We start from the raw sequence: 23,142 nt of genomic DNA, 5'->3' as shown, positions 1-23,142 counted from the left end.
GGCTGATATCTTTTTTCTTTTTTGGTTGTGTGAGAGTGGGCATAAATCCTAATACAAATTTAACATCACTCAGTTTAACATTAATAACTCTACATATACTCTCGGGGTTGCCCTCACCCCCACCGCCCCTAGCTTAACGTTAGCAACTCTACATATTTCCTCGAGGCACCCCCACACCACATGTTTTGCGGTTGAGAACCTTACTAAGATATATTTTTTTGATTTTATTGATAAATGAAATTGAAAAATCAAATCCCAATCACTTTTTAATTGATGCAAGTACTACGCAGAAGTCTGTGAAAATCCCATGATAATGAACATGACCGGTATCGATATAAATTTCTGACAAATCACGTCATTCGAACACAAAAAAAATCAAGAAATTCACTAATAAGTCAGAAAGCAAATATTGAAATTTTTATGATCGATCGAGGGGGCCAATCTAACGTCTCGACAGAGTTTTAATCGACGGTCTTTTGTGATTCGACGGTCACCGATCCTCGAAAATCCAATCACCTTGTTTGAAAGACATAAAATGAAAACACCATATCCAAAAATAAAAATAAAAATGGCAGCACAAGAGAACAAGTCCGAAACACGACAAAAAAAAAGGATTTCACTAACCCCAAAATTGAACTTCCCTTTAATGGCGATCTGAGAATTTTCGTTTCAGTTACACCGACGTTGATCGCCATCGTCGGAGCTCCCGATACGCCGGAGAAGGCGAGCGGCGAACCGGAGAAGCCGCCGGCCGCTCAGTTTGAATCCCGAAGTTAGGACGCCGGATCCTCCATTCTCGACCGGAATCGCCGCTGCGGCACCCGCCGGAATCCGCATCGCCTGCCGCCGGAGGGGGCGCGGATCCATGTCCGTCTGAGGCGCCGCTCGCTTCCTCTCCTCCTCCTCCTCCTCCTCCTCTTCTCCGATTCGGGCCATAGAGATCCAGCGGGAGAGAGAGAGAGAGAGAGAGAGACGGAAATGGCTAACAACATCTTCGAGTACTTCGTGGTGTGCGGCCTCGGGCCGGAAATCCGGACCCTGGACATGGACAAGGGGTTCCACGGGACGGAGGTCCTGTACATGCCGTCGCAGCTCGACCAGTTCCCTTCGTCCGATCACTCTCTCTACCCGCCTCCGCCTCCTCAGCTCTCCACCGTAAGTCCGCGCGACCTAGGCCGTTAGGAGATGGAGGAAGGATCGGTTGTTTTCTGCGATCGAAGTTTTGATTATTTGGGGTTTCGTGGTTTCTGATGCGATTGAATGCTTGCAGTGCGTCTTGCCTGCTGGCGTGGAGGTCTACTCCTCGGGCTTCGATCCGAACAACCCTGCGACGTTTCCGCGGAGCTATCCGATAGTTTTGACCGGTACGTCTCCCTGCTCGAGTTGATCTCCACTGTAATGATGCTATTGTTGTTTGCATTGTTTTGGGAAATTCATTGAGGCTTCGGTTGTTCGTCTGTTAGGAGAGAGAAGTGGCAAGTGTGATCCGGTGGTGTGTTTGATTTAACTCTTGACTATTATATCGGCGTGTTTTGTTTCAGTTGTGCTTGGCTTTGAGCTTCCTGTCCGCCTGCAATTTTTAACCATGTGAGCTGAGCTGAAAATTTTGAGTTCATATGACTGTCTTTAAGCTCATAGAGAATAGACAAGGTAGAGTATGCGAAGTCAAAGTATATGTTTGCATGTTTAGTACTGTTGGTACTTGAATCCATGTAATCGGGTTCACTTCTTTGTTTTTGTATGACATGTCAAGAAAGTGTGGGCAAGTGTTTTGTCGGGGGTTGATTAGTGTACTTTCCTTGGTGCACTTCCAGTGGTAATGTGCTGTAATCTTGCTTTTTGTTGCAATTGTGAATAATGAATCATATGACCCTAAGTTTCAGATCTCGTACTTTTTGTTTATTCTAATAGATAATGGAAAAATTGCAGTATTCAATAACAAAGTAAATTGAATTTTCATGAGTAGATTGGTTCTTACTCCTTCGATCCAAGATCATTTACTACATTGTAATCACATAGAACTGAAAGAGATTTTACCTTTCATATTTATATACTCTATATATCAGACATGCAGTTCCGGATAATCCATCTTAAAAAATTTCCCCCTTGAGGGTTATGCCATTAATGCGCCTAGAGTGCCCTAAATCGGAGTCAATTCAGCTCACTTTATGAGAGGTGGCCAGTATATTCTATAGATGATTATTTAGGTAATTAAGTCTAAAACATGGAGCTGTTTTACTTTGATATCTTTTGCATTGTTATTCGTTTGGATCACTGTGGCAAACATGGATTTTGGGCCCACTAAACCAATTGTTTTACATGTCCAAGAGTTACTCATGGTAAATGTTTCCTTCCGATAGATATGTGGATCTCTTCAATTATAGCATAAATTGTATGTAAATCATGTTAACGAGTGCTCTTAGGCACATGTTAAGTATCTAAAGAAAGGACCTCTCAATTTTCGAACAACTAACTTTTCTTGTGATATGTGTAATTAGTGTTTTCAAAATGGAAAATGTCCTTGTTAGCCAAGTTGTATCACTACCTATAGGGCACTTGTGGAATTGAGAATACTAGATAAAACTATAGTAAAAGGGAAAAAAAAGCGATCATAAACAGATGGAACTAAGAAGTAACAGAGTAACAGTGGTGTTTTTCTTTTCTGTTTTTCTTATAATTTTCTTTAACTGTGTGAGAATTTTAGTCTCTCAAAATTTTTCAACTAGAAATTGAAATGCTACCTTAATGTGGAATCATGCTGCAGAGGGTGATGGCTCAAAAATTTATGTCAGCTGTATTGCTTTTCGAGATCCTGTCAGTGAGGATATAGCGGAAGCCTACCGTATTCCGTCAAATTCATTTGCTGATAAATGTATATGTCTCGTTTCACACTCCCCCAGCTTCCGTGTTCTTCGGAATGCATTGGAGGAAATATTTGCGCTTTGCTTTTCAGATGGTGGAAGTAGGTAAATATTCTTTCAGGTGATACTTATTTTTGTAATATGAAAGGGAGTGGAGAAAGTAGTTTTAAAATCTGTTCAAAGAATCTTTTTTTTTTTTTTTTTAATGTGCGGCACATTATCTAAGTGAAGGAAGCACTCTTTTTGGCGCAAGTTATTCTTTTCGCACAAGATAACAATTTGGGTTGGATGTGTGGGTACCATGTAGGCTGGCACTACTCTTATGTGCTTACCCTGGTTCTGAGAGTTAGCACTTTGCTGTGATGTATTAGTTGGTTTTATTGTGCCAAATATAGATAGAAATATCGTCCTTCCTGCTGCATTTATTAATCTAGCTCTGCAACAATCCCAGCAAGCCATTATGGGAGGTTATAGCATACATGGTGACGAATGTGCCTTTGCCTACTCCTGGAAAGGACAGAGTCCTGTTCTCCATCGAGAATTGCCTGCTTTCTGTAGAGGCTCCCCCAAAGACTGGGCTCCCTCATGCTGATGTATGGTACTTGTTTTGGGCTTTGTATTTTTCTCTGTTGTTTATGCTATGACTCAAGACTGTAGATCACGTTCTTCTCTGACCTACTTTTTATCACCTATTGCAGATTTCATTTCAGCCACTTGTACAATGCTTGGATATTGACAATCTTATTAAGCTATTTACTGCCGTATTGTTGGAAAGAAGGACTTTGCTTCGAGCTAACAAGTATGTTTTCGGTTGAGCTAGTTAAACATGGTTATTTAAAAAACTTAGATCTTGAAGACATCTTGCATAGCAGAGTTGCATCTGAGACTTCTTGGGCCTTCCAAGTCTTGTCAATTTGTGTCCTTTTCAATTTTCGTCACAATCGTTACTAATCAAATTATTGTATTTAAGTGGTTTTTATGCATATTAAGTGAATTTGTCAATTGTTTGGCAGGTACTCGCTCTTAACCCTTGTATCAGAAGCTATGTGTCATTTAATCTTTCCATTTAGGTGGCAGGTATGGTTACATACTCTAGCAATCTACCTTTTAGCAATAGGAAACATGTCCAGACCTACTTGCGATACATATCATGGTTAATTATGCTTCCATCATGTTACTATGTTTGAATCTGGAATTTGAGCGATCTTGATAAGGCACACTACACATTTACGTATGTTTTTCCATAACTCTTATCTGATCTTTGCATTTTTCTTTTTCTGAAGCATGTCTACATTCCATTAATATTTTTCAGTGGAGTCGACTATATTGATGCTCCTACACCATATATGATGGGTCTACATTCAGGCGTAGATACATCTGGCCTGACGATGGACGGGGTAAGTTTCACATGAACTTCTTTCAACCTCTTTTATCTTATGCCATGGTATTTGACTCTGATTTTTCAAGTTTGAAGTACTGATGTGTCCCGATTTTTCACTCTCATGGTTTCTAGGTGGTTGTCCACAAATGGCTTAGAATTTTGTGTGGAAAAATCTGATTCTTTTCTTCTGATAGATGTGAAAAAAACATGGTTAGCGAGTGGGTTTTATCTTCTTACTGTAGTCTGGATGATAAAGAATAGACTTTACAAGAGATGGAAATGCTGCCTTTGGATAAGGATCAGAAATGTGGGGAGAAGATGCAGTTGTATATTAACCTCCAGCAACTTTCCGTTGGATAGGGATCTTTTGGAATGAGATTCTTGTTTTTTAGTGTAAACTTTCTTTTTACTTATCAGGTGAGATTTGTATGTGAAGACATAGCAAATTCATTGTATACTTAGGAGCCAGCACTTCCTGGTGCATTATTGTGATTGGAGTTCTTTAATTTGAAGGTACAATTTCTTTTAATTGGCTTATTTGTTCTCGCCACTGTGTTATAGGTAGTTGTTGTGGACCTTGAGTATAATCACATCACCACTTCAGAAGAAATACCTCCCATTCCGGAGCCAGAACTGAGTTTGCTGCGTGATGAAATGACAAAGCTGTTGCATCCAAGTGTTGTGGGGATAGATCTCATGACAGCAGGTTTAGGGGGATCATGTGAGTACTATGCTAAGCTGGGCAGTAAGCCATGGGGAGAAGATCATGACCTCCAATTCAGGTGATATTTCATGGTCACTGTAAATGCTTTTAAAGTATCAGTTGTTTTTTGGAGCTAATCGTTGTGGTTTATTGTCCTTGTGGAGCTACATTTCTACCTTTTTTCTTGGAGGGGTAATAATTATTCTGAAGTCTTCTTGTGGTGATTTTAATATACGTGGATCTGTTTTATTTGACTTACTTGTTCTGTCCAAATCTTGTTTTGGCTCAAGCAGATATGATTTCAGACCTTGTTTGGTTTCTTATGCTTTAGAGCCCATTGATTACCTAATCATTATCCTCATCATAGTCATAATATTGTTCTTCTTCTTCTTCTTCATCATCATCATCTTCTTTTCAATTTATGGTAACAAAAAGGGACTTAAGTGTTTTCATTATTTATATCCTCATAGTGAAGCCTTGTTTTCCCTGGAATGGAAACGTCTAAATAGATACATAATGCAGGTGCTGATCGAGAGATTATATTTTGTGATTTATTGTACTCCAGGGTATTGAGTTCCAAAATATACTGTCTCTACAAAATATCCAAGAACCAATATTATCATTGGCAATTTCTTTAGAGGGTTCATTGGTGTATATCAACCTTGCTTCATAGGCCTCTTTAAATGTGTTCTGTACTTGCTGCTTTTTATATTACACAAAAGTTTGAACAATCTCTTGGACTACTCGTTTGAGTAACTTTATTATTTTGAAAATTCATTCTTCTCCTTATTGCAAAGCTCTCCTCATTCCTAGGTGGGGATTCAGCTTAAGATCAAAGCATAAAATCAGTTATATGGAGGCAAATAAGGGACTTGGAGAGATTTTGTAGATAGAATCTCTTGCTTCCATACCATGAAATATTTTATGGACCACTGCGAACTGATATAAAAGCTTTAAAGGAAGCTGTTGTCTCTTATTCAAATAGTTCAGCAGTGTCAATATTGCACTGTTTGCTCAACTGCCAACCTTTTCTATGTTTGATGTGCTCATTTTGTTTGTGAATAACATGAAGACATGGCTATAGTGGAATTTAATATGATAATGCCTGATCTTGCACTTCTTGAGTGGTGTATGCAGATTAATTTTCTTGAAGTTTTTTGCATCCTTATTGGGTGGATATCGCAATTTCCTGGTAAGGCACCTTATTTAATTTTTGTTAAGATTTTTAACTTAGACCAGGTAGTCAGATCGACTAATGTATTGTTGAACCCCATTTGGCAGGAAAATACTGCTACTTGTGCTTTCAATGTTGAAGCATTTCTGAGAAAGCGTTCTCGTTCTACTAACCAACCATCAGACCCCATGGTAATTCTTCACCAAATATGTTAGTCATTTTGATGCCTCCTCATGTATTAACTGTACAAAATAAATGGCCGGTCATTTTTAGCTGGGCTGTCTGTCATTCGTGTGCCCATTATGATATTATGGGTACTGAAGATTGGAAGTGACTAATGCATGTTTTCCCCATTTATGTTAGTTTATTTACTTTTTATTGTCAAGGGCCTCCTGAATTCTCACTATATCTTCCTTCAATTTATTCAGATAACACAGTTTTTGAATACTCAAGGCTTCTTGGATTTTGTGGAGAGAGGTACCAGTCCGGATGAAAATAATGTCAATCTTCTCGACAAGTTACAAGATGCAATTGGGAGGGGCCAAAATCCTATGTCAATCTTTCCTTCATCCTTGATGGAGCCTGAGATTATAACAATATCAGAGTCTGATACAGGAACATCAGGTCGAGACAGCCATTCATGCTTAGTGTTTGCTGTAGAGCCTATTTCAAAGGCTCTTGCATTGATGCTTCTGCTTATTTATAACTTGGTGCTTGGAAAGTTAAACACAGAAGCTAGTGAAAAAGCTTAGGAATGAGTTAAACAAGGGTCGGGGCTATACAGTCATCCTCCAAAAAAGAAATTCATAGAGTTAAAATGAGAGCTACTCAGACCAGATCAAAGCAATAGGAAATTATGAACCAAAGTTAACTAGAGAAGTCTTTTAAGTAAATCAAAGGTGGCTCTGTGTATTGATCAAGTCAGTCAGGCATTAGGATCTTAAAGTTTGATTCTCTCTACTTTTCAGGGTCGGGTGCCAAATACACCTATGATAGGTTTCCTTCAAACATCAGGTCAGAAGAGGAAGAGGAGAAGAGGAAGCAAATTCTTGCTGTGGCAAGTGGAGCTTTTGATTACCCTGGAAGGCATAGTCCTAGGTATGTCTACACATGGATGTTGACGTTTAACTGTATGTGTGTGCAACAAGTTACCTGATTAAATTTTGTGCTGTTAGTGTGGATTTCTCGTGACAGAATCCCTTTTCTTTACCAGGTCCCCCTCCGTGTTAGTGGGTAAAAATTCCAAAGTTGATACTCTGAGTCCTATAGAGAGGGCTGTAAGTGCTTCTACCATTGTTAACTTCCCACCCCTGATTGGGACCATGGAATCTTCTTTAATTTTTCCCCCTTTATGTTGTCAGGCTGAGAGAGACCGGATGGTACTGGACATAAAGGTTAAGCTTCAGGTAAGATGTTGTCAAATCTCTTGGTCCCACATAGTTAGGGATGTTGTAACCTATCATAGTTGTTCTCTTTGTTATGAATCTGTATATTGTAAACTATGTCCTTAAAAGTTGGTATCTATGCGAGTTCCCATTAATTCTGATTAGGGACAACCTCATAAGTGCCTGGACTTTTTTTAACTTAGTTTAAAGTTACGGAGATATTTGCAGGTTGAGATGATGCATTTAGTTCTGTAGAATTTTAAATGTCTGTAATTTCTGAGGAGTTTAGTCAGTAGAATTGTGATGGCGCATTGTTGTCTCTACTCCTGGGATATATGACAATCTGGGCTTTAACTAAAATCAATTGCTATGTGGCTGTAGTTTTAGTTTCCTTTGAAAGGCTTAGTGAACTTTCCATTTTTCTGCCCCCAGGGTTTGTGGTTGCGGCTCCTTAAATTGGGAGCAACTGATGATCCTCTTTCGTCCTTTGAACATGGCACCATTTCCGGTATGCTTCTATGAGATATCAATGCTTGCATTTATCTTCTTCGAGCAAATGAATAATTGATGGCCAAAGCAATTTGTATCTATGGGCCAGAATTTGCTGCATGCTAACTGTGTGCTCATTTGTTTTTGCAGCTTTAATTGAATTTGACGCTGAGGGAATTGGTGGTAGTGGCTTTGTTGAATGCATTAGGGAGCACATCAATTCGGTATGTAGCATTAAAAGTTGCAATTTATTGGACGTTCCCTCCTTGTAGGGTAGTAACTCAAAAACCACATGATTTCAGGGATGGCATTGTCAATTGACTGATGAACAGTTTATTGCGGTTAAAGAGTTGGTAAGTCCATTCAACTAAGAAAAATTGCCAGATTGACTACCAGAATGATTTGCTGAAATTTCTAATACATCAAAGTGAATTATAGCATGTTGTATGGTTTTAGCCTTCTGACTTTTTTTCTTCTTACATTTAGCATTTAGTGTGATTTTTGTACAATTTCAAACATCTCCAATAGTTACTGTAAAATTTTGTGGGATCACTGCTAATTGTCCTAAAAGCTTAAGTTGTTAGATAAATGTGTGATTTATTATTTAAATATTCTAACGCTTCCCATCACGCGTAGTTTGGTCTTTTTGCCTATTACTAAGCATGGACATGGAGAGGGAAATGGGGTCTAGAAAGATTTGAATTCAGGATCTTCATTTGTTATACTATGTGAGATTTTGTGGGACCATTGCCAACTACTCTAATAGCTTAAGATGTTAGATAAAGGCATGGTTTATTATTTAAATATTTTTAACACTCTCCCTTATGCTTAGTTTGGTCTTTTACCTAGTATTAAGCATGGAAATTTAATTGGGGGGCGCCTTGGTAAGATTTGAATTCAGGATCTCTAGCTCTAATACTATGTAAGATCTTGTAGGACCACCATCAACTGTTCTAAAAGCATAAATTGATAGATGAATGCGTAATTTATTATTTAAATATTCTAACATTTACCAATATAAAAAATTTGACATTAGTCATAGAATTTTCTTGTTTACTTTATGAAATTGAAACATTTCTTTTTTTTTCTTTTTTCTTTTTTCATTGAAGAAGTTTTTTTTTTTTTTTTTTTTTGGGGGGGGGGTCTAATGAAAGTTCAAAAGGTACTGCGTCTTTCGTTTTTGCTAAAGTTTCCTCTAGCTCAACCAAAGGCTGAAAGTTCACTAATGCCGGGTCTTATTAGTAAGCAGGTGCAAATTTCTTTACTCTGTTCACACAAGTTCCTTCAGGGAGATTGTAGTGAACTTTTTGGTGGGATGATAATCTCATACTCAATAAAAATGAAAAACTTACTACAAAATGACTATAGGCATATTCCTTCTTTGTATGCATTTTCATCGCTTGAATTGGTTTCAGAATTCTTGAAATGTTTCTAAACAAAACATCTCATTTGACACATCCTTCTCTCTCTCTCTCTCTCTCTCTCTTTTTTCCTGCTCTAAAATGTGAAAATCATGTTAAATGCCAGCTGAAAACAGCCATTGGTCGTGCAATCTCTCGGAACGATGTTGTGACAATAAGAGATGCCCTGGAAGTTTCTGCTGAAATTTATAAGAAAGACGTTAATAATGTTCAAGACTACATCCAGCGTCATCTTCTCTCTATATCTATTTGGGAAGAGCTGAGGTATATCTTACCCACCATCACTCTTGGTTGCTTTCTCTTTGAATGAATGTGTTATAATCTTTTCAATGTAATTTCATAACATATTTTAAGCTTCCACTTTTTCTCCATTTGGATTGAAATAACAAGATCAGTCATAGCGCAATTGGTGCATGCTGCTTCATATATTCATAGCATTTAATTTCTTGAATAGTAATGTTTGAATTGTTCTCTTTCAGATTTTGGGAAGGATACTTTGACTACCTAATGGACCGATCATCGAGCAGGTAAGGATGAATATGCTGCATGTTCCATTTGTCATGCATCGAGCTTTTTGCTTAGCATAAGTTAGTCACCCTGGGTGTCGTCTGTTGGGGTGGCCAGTACAGTTCTTCTTTGCAATAAAGTAACTGTAATTTTGTTGAATAGAAGCATTCATAGAAGATCCTCAAGAGAGGTGCAAAGAACATATGACCTCCAGCGCGAACACTATGAAGAAGTATATTAGATAGCCATCAATACATCTAAAAAATTAAGCTGGTATGGAGATATGGTTTAGATATGAGAACAGAGCACATTGGACTCTTTCTTGAGCAAAATTTTGAATGCTTGGGAGTTTGATGTTTTTACTTTATTTTCCAAACTAATGGAAGAATCTACATCCCCTGGAAGAATCCGGCTATTTTAACAGGACCGATTTGACTTTGGAAATAAATATCTCAATTTCTTTTGCTGGAATTTTTACTATGTCGAATTATTATAAGGAATGGCGATAATGCAGTCTAATATTTGTGGCATTATTAAGTTTCTGTGGCATTGAGAAATTTACTCGAATGGATGCTTATTAGTGTGATGCTTTTGTATTAGTTCTGTCAACTATGCAACTCAAGTGTCCAGTCAGCTAACAGTGGTGGCATCGCACATGGTAACGTCCTTCCCTATTGTTCACAGCTGTTGCCTTTTTTAGCTCAATCAACTTTGTATTGTTTTTTTTCCCTCTTTTTACTAGTGCCTTTGCATTTGCCATTATCAAGGCTGGGCTGGGACTTCCTGATGCTGATGCTTGGTACATGATTGAAACAATAGCAGAAAAACAAAAAGTTGGATTCAAGCAGTTTGTAAGTTAAAAATTTTCCTTTCTTGGTTATTTTATGTTGTTTGAGACCTCTTGTCTGTTTGGTCTTTTTTGATTGGTTTCAAGAATGTTCAGGAATTTTGCAGCTTCATATTGGTTTTTGGTCCTGGTTTATCTAGATATTGTCTTTTAATTTTGATTCCTTTACATATATTGAATTTAGTCTATCTTGCCACCTCAATTTTGACATGAACTCATCTCTTGGGTTTGTACTGCATCAACTTGCTGCCTGTTAATTGTCCACCATCTGTTTCAAATATGCCTATTGGTGATTTTTAAGCTGCAAGAACACCTGTTTCTTCAGAATAAGAATTTCTTTGACTCTGTCAAAATCAAAGCTCAGAAATCATATTGTTATGTCTACTTGTACCTTTTACTGGGGGAGAAGAAAACATGACTGCTCAAATGAGATACAATTTGTTGAATCAGATCATGGGACTTTAAACATCATTATTTGATCAGAAAAAGTAAAAGGGTCTGGTCAAAAAGGAAATGGGAAAAGGTTTTCTTTTGAGAGAGTACGCACCTTCTTAAGTTATCTTATGTGATGTAGTTGAATTCATTTCAATCATTCTTAGGCAATTGCAACTCTTTTATATTACATGTGCTGTGCCAATTTGATCTCTGATTTATCCTATATCCAGATCTTGTTACTGGAGTCTGAAATATGAAGGAAGCTTTTTATATGCTGCTAAATTTTCAGGATTGTTATTATGATGTCGGGGAGTGGTTCTTTTTTTTTTTTTTTTTGGCGGGGGGGTGGGGTTTGATTATGTGGGCTTGTCTTGAACATGAAGGCAAGCTTCTATGTCTTGAACATGAAGAGAGACAAGACCTAAAGCCCAAATCCCTAGCTTCCTTTTTTAAATAATGATTCTAATTTTTCTTCTGTGATTTGTTTCAGATAAAGTTGAGAGGATTCTTGTCACATATCCAACAAGTGCGTATTGGTTATTGGGGAAACTCATCGATAAAAGCACCATCAGTTTCATCTCAAGGATTACCATCTCCTTCCCCAAAAGATGCTGCCAATGAAAAATACCAACCTGCCGAGGCTTCGGGTGTTGGCAGGAGCTGGGTTCAGAGCATGTTCAGCAAAGAAAATGCTCCAAGAGCAAACTCATTTGGTCATGTTCGTAGATGGACTTCTGATGGTGGTGCTTCAGGTTTGCATTCTATATATCTTTGGCATTCTACTTATGTAATTATTTATAAAATAATTCTTATCATATTGTTATTTTCCAAACAAACATTATATATCAGTATTTTTTTGTTTCTTTGGACTCATAATGCAGAGAATGGGACTCCACATAGACAAGATCTGTCATCTGCTGCACAGAAGAAACTCCAAACAAGTGTTCGCACACTAAGGGGTCATACTGGTGCTATTACTGCTCTACATTGTGTAACTAGAAGGGAGGTATGGGATCTGGTGGGAGACCGTGAAGATGCTGGCTTCTTCATTAGTGGGAGTACTGATTGTTTGGTAAGTGAATAGCGTAAATCTACTCGCATTTATGGTACACTTTCAGTTGTGTGTTCCCTTAGTTCTGTTGAATCAAGATGGGGTCGAAGCCGGTTTTAAGGTGGTATTTCCTTTTTTATTACTATTATGCAGGTTAAGATTTGGGACCCTAGTCTTCGTGGCTCTGAACTGAGGGGAACTTTGAAAGGACATACAGGGTATGTCCATTCTCCATTTATATTTTAACATAGAATTTACCCTACTGTCTTGGTCTTACACTCCCATTATTCTGAATTATCCTAGCAAATGTTTCTGTCGGATTACTTTTTTGTAGCACTGTTCGTGCAATAAGTTCTGATAGAGGAAAGATCGTGTCGGGATCGGATGATCATTCTGTTATTGTATGGGATAAGCAGACTTATCGACTTCTAGAAGAGCTCAAAGGCCATGATGCACAGGTTCTTATGATGATAATATTCTTGCAATTTTCATGGTCTTACATTTACAACTCCGTAGAAGCATAAGCAATTTATTCATGAAGCTATCATCTTGTGCATGTTCATTACAGATTGAAAGTATTAAAAATAAATAAGGAGTAATGACCAAAAATTTTTCTTCTGTCCTTTATTAATAGTGGCTGGAGGGTCAAAATTCATCCTCTGAGTTTCATTTTCGATTGAAGTACAACGAAATCACATCTTGATGAAAGTCGTGGTGATATCCTGCTTCTATATAAGGAGTATGTTAGAAATCCAGTGCAAAAGTTTAAGCTATTATATAGAGGGAGATTACATGTATTAGAAGTCATTATGAACTCATATAGTAGATTTGTGGAATACTTTTCAATACTTCATTTCTCAGATTTCCCTCCTCCAAGAGTGCCGCTAGTGACACCATATAAATAGCTCATGTGGAGTTGAAGATGTTAGTATATTAATACCCCAGTGAAGAATTACAATATGCCCAAGTCCACCTTGAAAGATTATGATGTTAGGTGGGGGAAGATTAAAAGTATGTAAAAGCATTAAGAAAGCCTTATAATAGTGATGTGAAATACTTTAACGGAGTAGAAATTCTTTTTTATCATTATTAAAATGAGAGGATAAGTATTGTGGTTGGCATTCTCCATTGCAGGTCAGCTGTGTGCGCATGTTATCTGGTGAACGCGTCCTCACTGCTTCTCATGATGGATCTGTGAAGATGTGGGATGTTAGGACTGACACTTGTGTGGCAACTGTTGGTCGCTGCTCCAGTGCTGTCTTATGCATGGAGTATGATGATTCCAGTGGAATCCTGGCTGCTGCTGGAAGAGACGCGTATGTACCTTGATTTTTTTTTTTTTTTGTTATACTCACATTGTGGATCTTGAATTTCATACATTTATATTTTCTCAGGGTTGCAAACATTTGGGATATTCGTGCTGGAAAGCAGATGCACAAGCTTTTAGGGCATACGAAATGGATCAGGTGTGCAAAATAATTGCAAAATGTGCTTTTTACTATGGCTTTATTGAGGCAGATATCAGAGATTAGTCTGCCACAGCAAGTTGGGGTGTGAGAAGTGTAATTCACACCACTAAATGTAAGAACGTCTGTGTGGACTGGAAGGATTCCCATCCTGGATTCTTCAAGGGGAGAAAATGATTAAAATCAGCCATATCTGTCACTTTTGTCTTCCATTATAGTTATTCAATCTCAATATATACAAGCACGTTTTTTTTTTTCCTAAAACACGAGCTCTTTAAATAATTGGACAAACCAATGATTTAATGAAGTTTCTGTCCTCCAACATTTGGATTTTAATCTCATAATCATTCTAATCATGCATGTACTTATTCTTTATGTCAGTAAAGTACCGATTAAATAGGATACCAAATGGGTGCCACCCCAAACACATAAAGAGTTTAACCTCAATGCCAAAAATGAGCACATTGACATTAGTCGCGAAATTGATCAATTGGTGGATGCATACTCGAAAATTGTAATTCATGTGGTCCCCTGTTGAAGGTAGATATGCATAACTGCTAGTGTATGATTCTTCATTGGGGTTTAATAAACAGCCGTGTCTTTTAAGTTTATAACTGCTAGTATAATATGGATCTTTCTCCATTTGATAGTAATAAATAACCATGAGTAAAGGACTTCTTCCTTCTTACCATCTTATTTGCCATCCTGCAGGTCAATTAGAATGGTTGATGACACTGTAATTACTGGTAGTGATGATTGGACGGCTAGAATATGGTCTGTTTCCCGTGGGACATGTGATACAGTTCTTGCTTGCCATGGTGGGCCAGTCCAGTGCGTTGAATATTCTTTATCAGATAAAGGCATAATCACAGGTTCCTACCTCATCCGATGTCTTGTTATCAGGGTCCTTTGTAATGGTGACAGAACATAGTTTGGTTCTTAATTAGATGTTGTTATATTTGTCCTTGGTGTTGCTGAAGGTTGATCATAAATTTTTTTTTCATTGATGCTATCAATATTTTCAGGTTCTACTGATGGACTTATTCGTTTCTGGGAAAAGGAGGAAGGTAAGAGTATTAACAATGTGATCTCCTTAATGTCTTTCTTTTATCTTATCGATGTTCAGCATTATCTCAGAATTTAGTTTCTCTGACTTATTGATGATGACTAGTTCTGGGCACTGTTATCGAGAGTCACTTTGGATTGGGCTTGAAATATGTGGTTACACACATATGAGGGACAAAAAACATATGCCTAATATTAGCAAAACTGTCTTGAGGGAGATAGTGCTAGTGCTACAAGCTGGTTCTTGCAACATCTGATGCTACAACTCCGGTTGTGATTTTTGATGCTGTAAATTCCTGTTTTCTTAGGGAAGTAATCACTTCTTACCTTATTCTTCGTGTCTGACCAGGGTTTATTTCCTCAGGTGGTAGTGGTAGTTGAAGCTTAAATATAATGTAAAGTGTACTAAGTTCTTCATAATCATGTAAAATGAGCAGGTTTCTTTGCTCTTAATCTTGGACAGATTTTACTGCATTGATCGGTTCTCTAGACTAGACAAAATATGCTGACTTATTTAGTTAACTGAAGCAATTACTGCAGCATAAAAAATATACTCTCATTTTTCCAGGGGGTATAAGGTGTGTGAAGAATGTCACCATTCATTCATCTGCTATTGTATCTATCAATGCTGGGGAGCACTGGTTGGGGATCGGAGCTGCTGATAATTCAATGTCCCTCTTCCACCGACCACAAGAGCGAATCGGTGGCTTATCAAGCAGTGGACCAAAAGTGGGCGGTTGGCAACTTTATAGAACACCGCAAAAAACCCTTGCTGTGGTATGCATCATTTTTTGTTCCAGTATTATTTTCCTGACGTGCTTCAGGAACTTGTCGTACTATCTACATCTATTTCATTGATTTCAGGATTTTTTTTTTCTGTGCTTATCTTTATGGCCTTGTGCTCTGTCTTTGGTAATGTATCCATCGTTTTTCGATCTTTAGTCATGGCTTCTACTTTTGGCTTTCAGGTGAGGTGCATTGCTTCAGACCTCGAGAGGAAAAGGATCTGCAGTGGTGGTCGTAACGGTCTTCTTAGGCTATGGGATGCTACCATCAACATCTAGAAGTCTGTTTGATCCTGAGGTGAATGCCGTGGTCTGTTCTTCAATTTGTACGCATTGTGTTTTTTGTACATCAACACAATTTTTTCCCTGTTTTTGATTCCGGAAAGACAGATGATTGAAATGCTGAAAGTGAGATGCAGTTTTGTTTTCTTTCAATTCCTTCTGCTGAAAGTGGGATGCAATTTTGTTTTATTTCAATTCCTTTTTTTTTTTTTTCTTCTAGGTTGTTTACTCTTGTTATGTGTACATTAAAGCTGTCAAAATGTGTCACTAATCCATGTTTTAACCCATATTTATTGAGGGGGTGATGAATGGATCAGCTCAAATGTTTTATGGACCATAATAAGTTCTGAAGAGAAAAGTCCAAAATGAGTCTGATGACTAGACCAGTAAAGTCAAAGAATACAGGCTCAGCACATCTTTCGTTCTCTAGTCTCCTCTATCGCCCTCGCCACCTCCTGCTCTCTGTCACTCTCCTCACCGACCAGGCCTGTGCTCTCTTGCTCGAGTCCGGCCACCCCCTCCACCTTTTCCCTTGCACCCACTCATCTCTTGCTTCACCCCTCTTGCTTCACCAAGTAGGGCGATTTCTCTTGCTCTTCCCTTGTTCTCTCTGACACCACCTCTGTGGACACCGTCGTCTTCAATGCCCTCATTTCTGGCTTCGCCTCTTTTCACAGCCCTGAGCCCAGCCTCGCCCCTTTCGATGAGCCGAGGCTTCTGGGTCTCTACCCCAATGTGTACACCTTCAATTCCCTGTTTTAGGCTTGGGAATGCTCGGGAGAATGAGATCGTTTATGGGGTTTGCTTGAAGTATGGGTTCACTCTGGGCGCTTATGTGGTGAGAGGGCTGAGGAGTGCGAGGCAGTGGTTAATGTGGTCTGGGTCACTATGGTTAATGGTATATGTGGAATGGGGAGTTTTGAGAGTGCAAAGGAGGTGTTTGTGGAAATGCGCGGCTTGGCATTGGAGGTGCACCGGCATAGCTTGACCACCGCTTACGTCGTGATGGATGTATTTTCCCTGGTTGGAAGTTCTGTTGCGGGATTATAAGGACAGATATCACTCATATTTAAATATAACTAAAATAAAGGGGGAAATTAGAAAATGTCTCTTGATGTTTGTACTCACTTATCAAATAATATTCACTTTTGAAATTTATCTTTGAAATGAAATCTTTGCAAGCTCCTCTTTATTTTGGATTTGTATATTAGGAGCATTTTCATTTAGTAGCATTAGGCCCACATAAATTGCATTCTAATTGGATTTGTGCTAAATAGATCTAAAATAGGGAAGTTTTAAATTTAATTAGATTATCTAGAATAAGCCTAGGTGAACATAAAATTCGGCCAAGCCCATGATAACAAACTAAGCCTATGAGGTTGTAAGGTTGTAGTTGGCGGTCGGAATAAAATTTATTTTATTTTTTGTTTGGTGTCTACTCAAGATAGGATAAAGTCATATATATAAGCTGGATAAAATTATCATATGAGGAAGATGTGGGATAAAAGTGGGTGGAACTTCTAATATTTATGATATGAAAGTTATTTTTCCTTAAATAACAAACTTCTTAAATTTACAAAATTAAAATCGTGTTTTAATATAAACAGTATTTGAATTCTAATATAAAAATTTCAAAATAGCAAAAAATATTTTTTTTATTTAATTCTATTTGTATTTATATATTTGAATTTAATTCTATCTTATAAAAATATATATTTATTACATATTTTAGGTATATTATTAAAATTTTATTAGAGAATGATGGAAGGGAGAGAGATAAAAAAAAAAAGAAATTAATTAAAAAGAGAGGAAAAAAAAAAGTAGGTAAGAATATTGCAAGAGATATTTACCACCTCGGTTTGTAATTTTTTTTTTTCATTTATATTGATATGTCATATGTACCAAACAATATACAATAATATAATGTGAATATATCTAATTTTATTACTACAATCACTAAATAATAAATAGGATAGAGCAAAATTTTTGGATTTCATATTTTATTTTATCAAATCATATCTTAATTAGAAATTCAGACGATTACACGTATGTTTAAAAAGATAAACATACACACTCGTAAAAGAGGAAGACAACGGTTCAGAAAATTGGCGAAGACCAACTCTCTCTCCCGGCCTTTGTTCTTGCGCCAAGTCTCCTGGCTCCGGATTTCCCAGCGACCACCAACTCACGCCACCGTTTCCCTGCCCTCCTCAGCAACCTCCCAGCGACACCAGTGAACCACCAGTGACTAGCCTCCCTGCAGCCCGAGTTGCACCTGTTGCAAACTCCAGTACTTAGCAGAAATCCCTGCGAGACCCGGACGAGTTCCTTGTAGGCTCCGACGTATCCAGTGCCTCCAGCGCGTCCCGGTGCTTTAACAGTTCCCTATCGTGGTCTTGGTCTTTGCTGTCGCGCCCAGCAGCCTTGCCAACACTCTCGTCGAGCCACCCTGCAGTTTCGGCGAGTTTCCCGGCAACACTCTAGTCCAGCACCAGCAACCACCAGTGACTTCGGCGAGGTTTCGACGACTGTGGTGGCCCTCGCGAGCTTCTTCATCGCCACCTACCAGTCGAGGCCATTTTAGAGAGGGAACTGTCAGTGGAGGTAAAAAGAAAGTGATGCGCCTTGCTTCTTATCAATGCGAGGCGTGTTTTGGGTTGGAGATACTTCCCAGTGAAACAAGGGAAGTAATTTGTTTTGCAAAACTAAATAATTTAAATAATATACATTTTTAAAAATAAATGTTTAAATTACTTATAAAATAAATGAATAAAATATATGTTCATTGTATACGGAAATATTTAAATATAAATTGTCGTTGGTCATAAAAATATATTTTATTAATTATTTATTTCAAGTAATATAAGTGATTAATTTAAAATATATATTTTCAATTATTTGTTCTCTACGAAATAAACGGTGACATTTTCAAATTATTGGTCTTAAATCAGTTTCATGCTCGATATACGTTGAACTGGCGTTGATATCTCACTGCCCAGATTTGCTTCCTTGCTTAGACAATGGTTAGAGATAAATTTTGACCTTATTAAGCAAATGTCATGCTAGTGGGACATAATTGTTGGTGCACAGTGATTGAGACATGCCCCATTTATGTGTTGTCGTGCGCTCAACATCTTATTTAGTTAAATAAGTGTTTCCAGGGATAATCAAGTTCACTTTTCTTGGCAAATCAAAAAACATTTTGAGTTCACTTTTATTTAATTTTAGACCTTAGCTTATTACATTATTATTCATCAATGCACGTTAGACTAGAATTTATATAGTCATAGTACTTAATTTAATTCATGTTTTTAAACAGGAAAAGCACAAACAGAAGTAATTAACATTGCATTTAGAAATCATGTCTAGATCATCCATGCATTGTTTAGTCTTTAGTTAACATTTTGCAGAATACTGATATATTGGACATGAAGGAGCTTTGCTTTTGATTTGCTTAACACATCAAGGTTTTTCTGTCGACTCAAGCAATTTATATATTATTTAGATTATCTAGGGTTACATTATTGCTTGTTCACCCATATGATCACCCATTGCATGTTAAGGATCAAACTTGATAAAGGCTGCTTGCAAAAAAAAAAATTGAAATGAAAGAGAAAATGTAATGAAATGGCGCTATATTTATCTAGCATAATTAAGTTATCGTATTTATGAAATCTTTGGTTCGTAGAATTAAAATGTTCTCCTGCATTTTGCTTACGTTTCTAATCAAACGGTAGTATATTAGTAGATTATTGACAACTCTTAATTTGATTGATTTGCATGTTTATATGATCTAATCAAAACTCGAAAATAGTAATTGATATGAACTTGAGATAGCTTGTGCTAGGAGACAATCACTTTAATGAGTAACCGTTCATACTTGCTTAGTAATCCGTTAACTTTCTAGTAGTTCACTTTTGAGAAAGTCACGACAAATAAGAATCATTTCATACATTGTTTGGAGGCTTGTTAGCCTTAGCACTTTAGCACGCATTGGCGCAACCACAAAAATTTTGGCCCATTAATTCGTCGCTCCAGGCTTTGAAAGCCTTCCCTTAGGTAGAATCAAATTCTAACCAATTGTAATTTCTTAACTATAGTCATCATCAATTGACTTTCCTAGACCAATTAGAGATCTACAAATTTTAATGTATTGATACACACGTGCTGAAATCGCTAAAACGTGATAAAAGGAAAATTATAACTGCCATAGAGAAATTTACTAAACGTCATTCACAATATGGCAATTTTTGTCCATGGTGACAAGCAAAGAAATAACTTACAACCTGTTAATTCAACCATTCCATTACAATGGCATAAGAAATGACCCCTAAACAATTCTTAGCAACCTTTTTCAGTAGGACAACCTTAAAATCAAAGGAACTCAAAAAGACGACACAAGAGTTTTGGACATGAACGCATTCAACACATCACAACTCATCAAGCCATCATTGTTTGACTCATGGGGGGCATCATGGCAACCTGCTGCTGCTGCATCTGCTGTTGTCTTTGAACGTTGCCCACCCATCCTGTCCAAAAGTAAAACAATAGAATGAATCACACAATTTTTCAACTGGACATGAGATATGTCTGAACTCTTTTCAACTTTGAATGTTTGTTCAACTGGTTTGTCCTCGTATACCTTGCTAAATAAGAATCCTTTGTATAGCTATTATAAGTTGACTCTAAGAAGGAGTAATCAATTTACCAATGGCGGGATTCCAGCCTCGGCGGTTAAGTTCTCTGTACTCTTGGCAAAGAGCACAGGGCTCGAACAGGAAGTGGACGATCCAATCCGGAGCAGGCGACTCCACCAGCCCAAACTTGCTCCTGAGCTTCGATCGGAACGTGCATGAGTAGATGCATGGCAACCCGATGAAGCAGCCGATCAGCGCGTACATCATTCCAGCCGTCGCACAAGCTACGATCATCACAACACGCCAAAAAAACAATAAGTTATGCAAGTGATTTCGGTCAAGACATGATGAGTTGTTTCTTTCTGTTCTTTTTCCACTTACTGGTTGTGCCGTTGTCTATGAGCTCTGCGACCTGGCCGAACGTCAAGCATGGGAAGAGGCACGTTATAACAGCTGAAACATGGGAGACATAATACGTATTAGATACTTGATCCTGATAATATATGTTGTCATTGCCACGTAAAACTCAATTACTCATTTGTCAAAACGACGAACCTGAAGAGCAAGGGAAGACATTAGAGATGTTATCAACGTCAGTATTAAACTAACTAGCATTACTCATCATCGTGACACGCATCTAAAAGTAGGACAACGATGCATGTCCACAAAAATAGCCCGATTTGGATATCAGACACTGAAAAAACTGTTACATCATTTCTTTGGTAAATTTGTGTGATAATCTTACCGTTCAAGGGGTCGTCCATGCAATCAAACAGCCCTGTCGTCCATCCTTCAGTGTTGACGTTGCCCATCATGTTCGCCTGCATTGGAATGCCCTGAGCCGTGCCGTTGTGTCCCTGGACTCCCGGCTTGATCAGCGAAGGCGGCACCGCGGCGTACTGCACTTCGCCTGCCGGCGGTGGGAACTGCACAGGCTGAGCGGCCATCTGTTGTTGATAAGCTTGGGAAGGAGGATATGGCTTCGGTTGTGGCGTGCTCTGAGGGTAAACCTGGGGTGCGCTCTGTTGAGCATATTGCAGTTGCTGTTGAGGAGGATATTGTTGAGGTGCCACCGCCGCCGGAGGGTAGGCTGGCTGCTGCTGCGGCGGATAAGCCCCTTGATTCGCATAAGTTGGGTTCATTTGAGGGCTTTGAGGCGGGAACTGCGCCACAGGCTGAGGGGGCGGTGCCATCGCAAAGGGCTGGTTGAATTGTGGTGGTGACCGCGCGTTCTGCGCAGCGCTGAACTGCTGTTGCTGCTGCTGCCTTTGGTTACTCGCGGCATCGTTCTGCTGGTATTGTAGATTCAGGCCATTGTCGTCGCCTCCGGATTGGAGGGGCTGATACGGCTGGTCGCGTTGTGGGTTCGGATCGTAGTGAGCCGGGTTGTTGCTGTTGCTGTTATCATCATAAGATACCTGGACATTATTCTGAATTTGGACATTGGAATCTGCTTGGTCTTGCTGGTAATCAGAAGAGTTTGCTTCAGGGTTTCCCATAGTTGCAAACTCGAGAGAGAGAAGAGAGAAAGAGAGAGAGAGGGGAGCGAGAGGGGGCGAGGGAGGGAGGGAGGGAGGAGTAAGGGAGAGTACTGGAGAATATACAAATGCATGAGGATGGAGCTCTTACTTAATGAGAGCTGGTCGCGCTAAGATTGAGAATCATTCCCACTTGCTACATAAGATAAAATGGAGTTGTAATAGGCAAAGTTTTGATGAGAGAGAGAGAGAGAGAGAGGATGATACTAGGACTAATCGGTTCCCGGTCCGGTCCGATTCCAAGGTGGATTCGGGAACCGGACTGGGGGGACTAGTTTCTAGATTCTAGGACCGAGAATCAGACCGACCGATCCTAAAACCGGGAACCGAATTGACCGACCAGTCCAATCCGGTCTAGTGGAACCGGTAATTTATTGTTTGAGGAGGCAAAACTGAAAAAGGCTGAGAAAGATAACAAATTAGCAAGAATGGATGTCTTAAAGTCAAATTGTACCACAAGCAATATTAACAGTAACAACAAGGAGAAAGAGACCTAAAACCTTTAAGGATTGACAAGAACTTGGCTCTTTCTACCAAGATTTCCTTATTTATGCAGGAGGCATCCTGGCCAAACGTTATGTTGGAAGTTTGTTTGTTAAACAAACTAAGTGTATTTTTCTTGTCCCACATAGGAAAAGTGGGAGGAAGTGGGCCAATTAATAAGTGTGGGGTTTCTTTAGTATACCTAAAGAAATGATTAAGTGTGAGCTAGACCTCACCATACCCGCGTGCGAGTGTGAGATTATTAGGCGCACTTACCACGCTTGCGTGCCCGTAGTTTAATTAGCACTAACCCCTTTGTTATTTTATTTTTTTTCTTTCGTATAGTTATCTTATTAACTTTAATCAATTCAAATGTTGTTTTGTTTATTGAGAATTTTTGGAAATTAAAAAAAAATCTAAATTTTATTTATTAAAAAAATAATTATAATAATATATTTTTTTAATTATTCTGAATTTTTGTTTGTGTCTTTTCAAGACAACTTTTGGAAAAGATACTCGTTCAATTTGCAACTTTTCTCGAAGAATTGCATTTGTCCATTTTTTCAAGTTTTTCCGAATGGACGCCTTTGTTCATCTGGGCAATTTTTGAAAGGATACGTTTGTTTATTTTT

At 38.4% G+C, this 23,142-nt stretch overlaps 2 protein-coding genes across 2 annotated transcripts; one reads left to right on the top strand and one right to left on the bottom strand.

The window, feature by feature from the left end:
* The first annotated feature begins 609 nt into the window (after positions 1-609).
* LOC104421573 (DENN domain and WD repeat-containing protein SCD1) lies at positions 610-16,123 on the top strand. The gene is made up of 31 exons (XM_010033570.3): positions 610-1,155; positions 1,271-1,364; positions 2,765-2,966; positions 3,313-3,454; positions 3,560-3,660; positions 3,875-3,938; positions 4,145-4,258; positions 4,804-5,024; positions 6,083-6,137; positions 6,227-6,310; positions 6,548-6,743; positions 7,088-7,217; positions 7,333-7,396; positions 7,481-7,525; positions 7,937-8,012; positions 8,144-8,217; positions 8,296-8,346; positions 9,521-9,678; positions 9,894-9,941; positions 10,522-10,579; positions 10,689-10,772; positions 11,694-11,955; positions 12,085-12,275; positions 12,408-12,472; positions 12,589-12,712; positions 13,389-13,570; positions 13,649-13,720; positions 14,432-14,592; positions 14,746-14,787; positions 15,354-15,562; positions 15,754-16,123. Exons 1-31 carry the CDS (start codon positions 979-981, stop codon positions 15,847-15,849), a joined length of 3,642 nt encoding a protein of 1,213 aa, XP_010031872.2. The 5' UTR covers positions 610-978; the 3' UTR covers positions 15,850-16,123.
* Positions 16,124-20,070: 3,947 nt separating this feature from the next.
* LOC104434400 (protein PLANT CADMIUM RESISTANCE 6) lies at positions 20,071-22,034 on the bottom strand. Its single transcript, XM_010047337.3, has 4 exons — positions 21,235-22,034; positions 20,871-20,942; positions 20,561-20,773; positions 20,071-20,381 (listed from the first exon to the last, which is right to left on the bottom strand). The coding sequence occupies exons 1-4, from the start codon at positions 21,986-21,988 to the stop codon at positions 20,293-20,295; spliced, it is 1,128 nt and encodes a 375-aa protein (XP_010045639.2). The 5' UTR covers positions 21,989-22,034; the 3' UTR covers positions 20,071-20,292.
* Positions 22,035-23,142: the final 1,108 nt, after the last annotated feature.

Source organism: Eucalyptus grandis, chromosome 2, assembly GCF_016545825.1.
Source record: "Eucalyptus grandis isolate ANBG69807.140 chromosome 2, ASM1654582v1, whole genome shotgun sequence".
Taxonomy (NCBI): Eukaryota; Viridiplantae; Streptophyta; class Magnoliopsida; order Myrtales; family Myrtaceae; genus Eucalyptus; species Eucalyptus grandis.
This window is presented reverse-complemented; position numbering and strand designations above follow the sequence as displayed.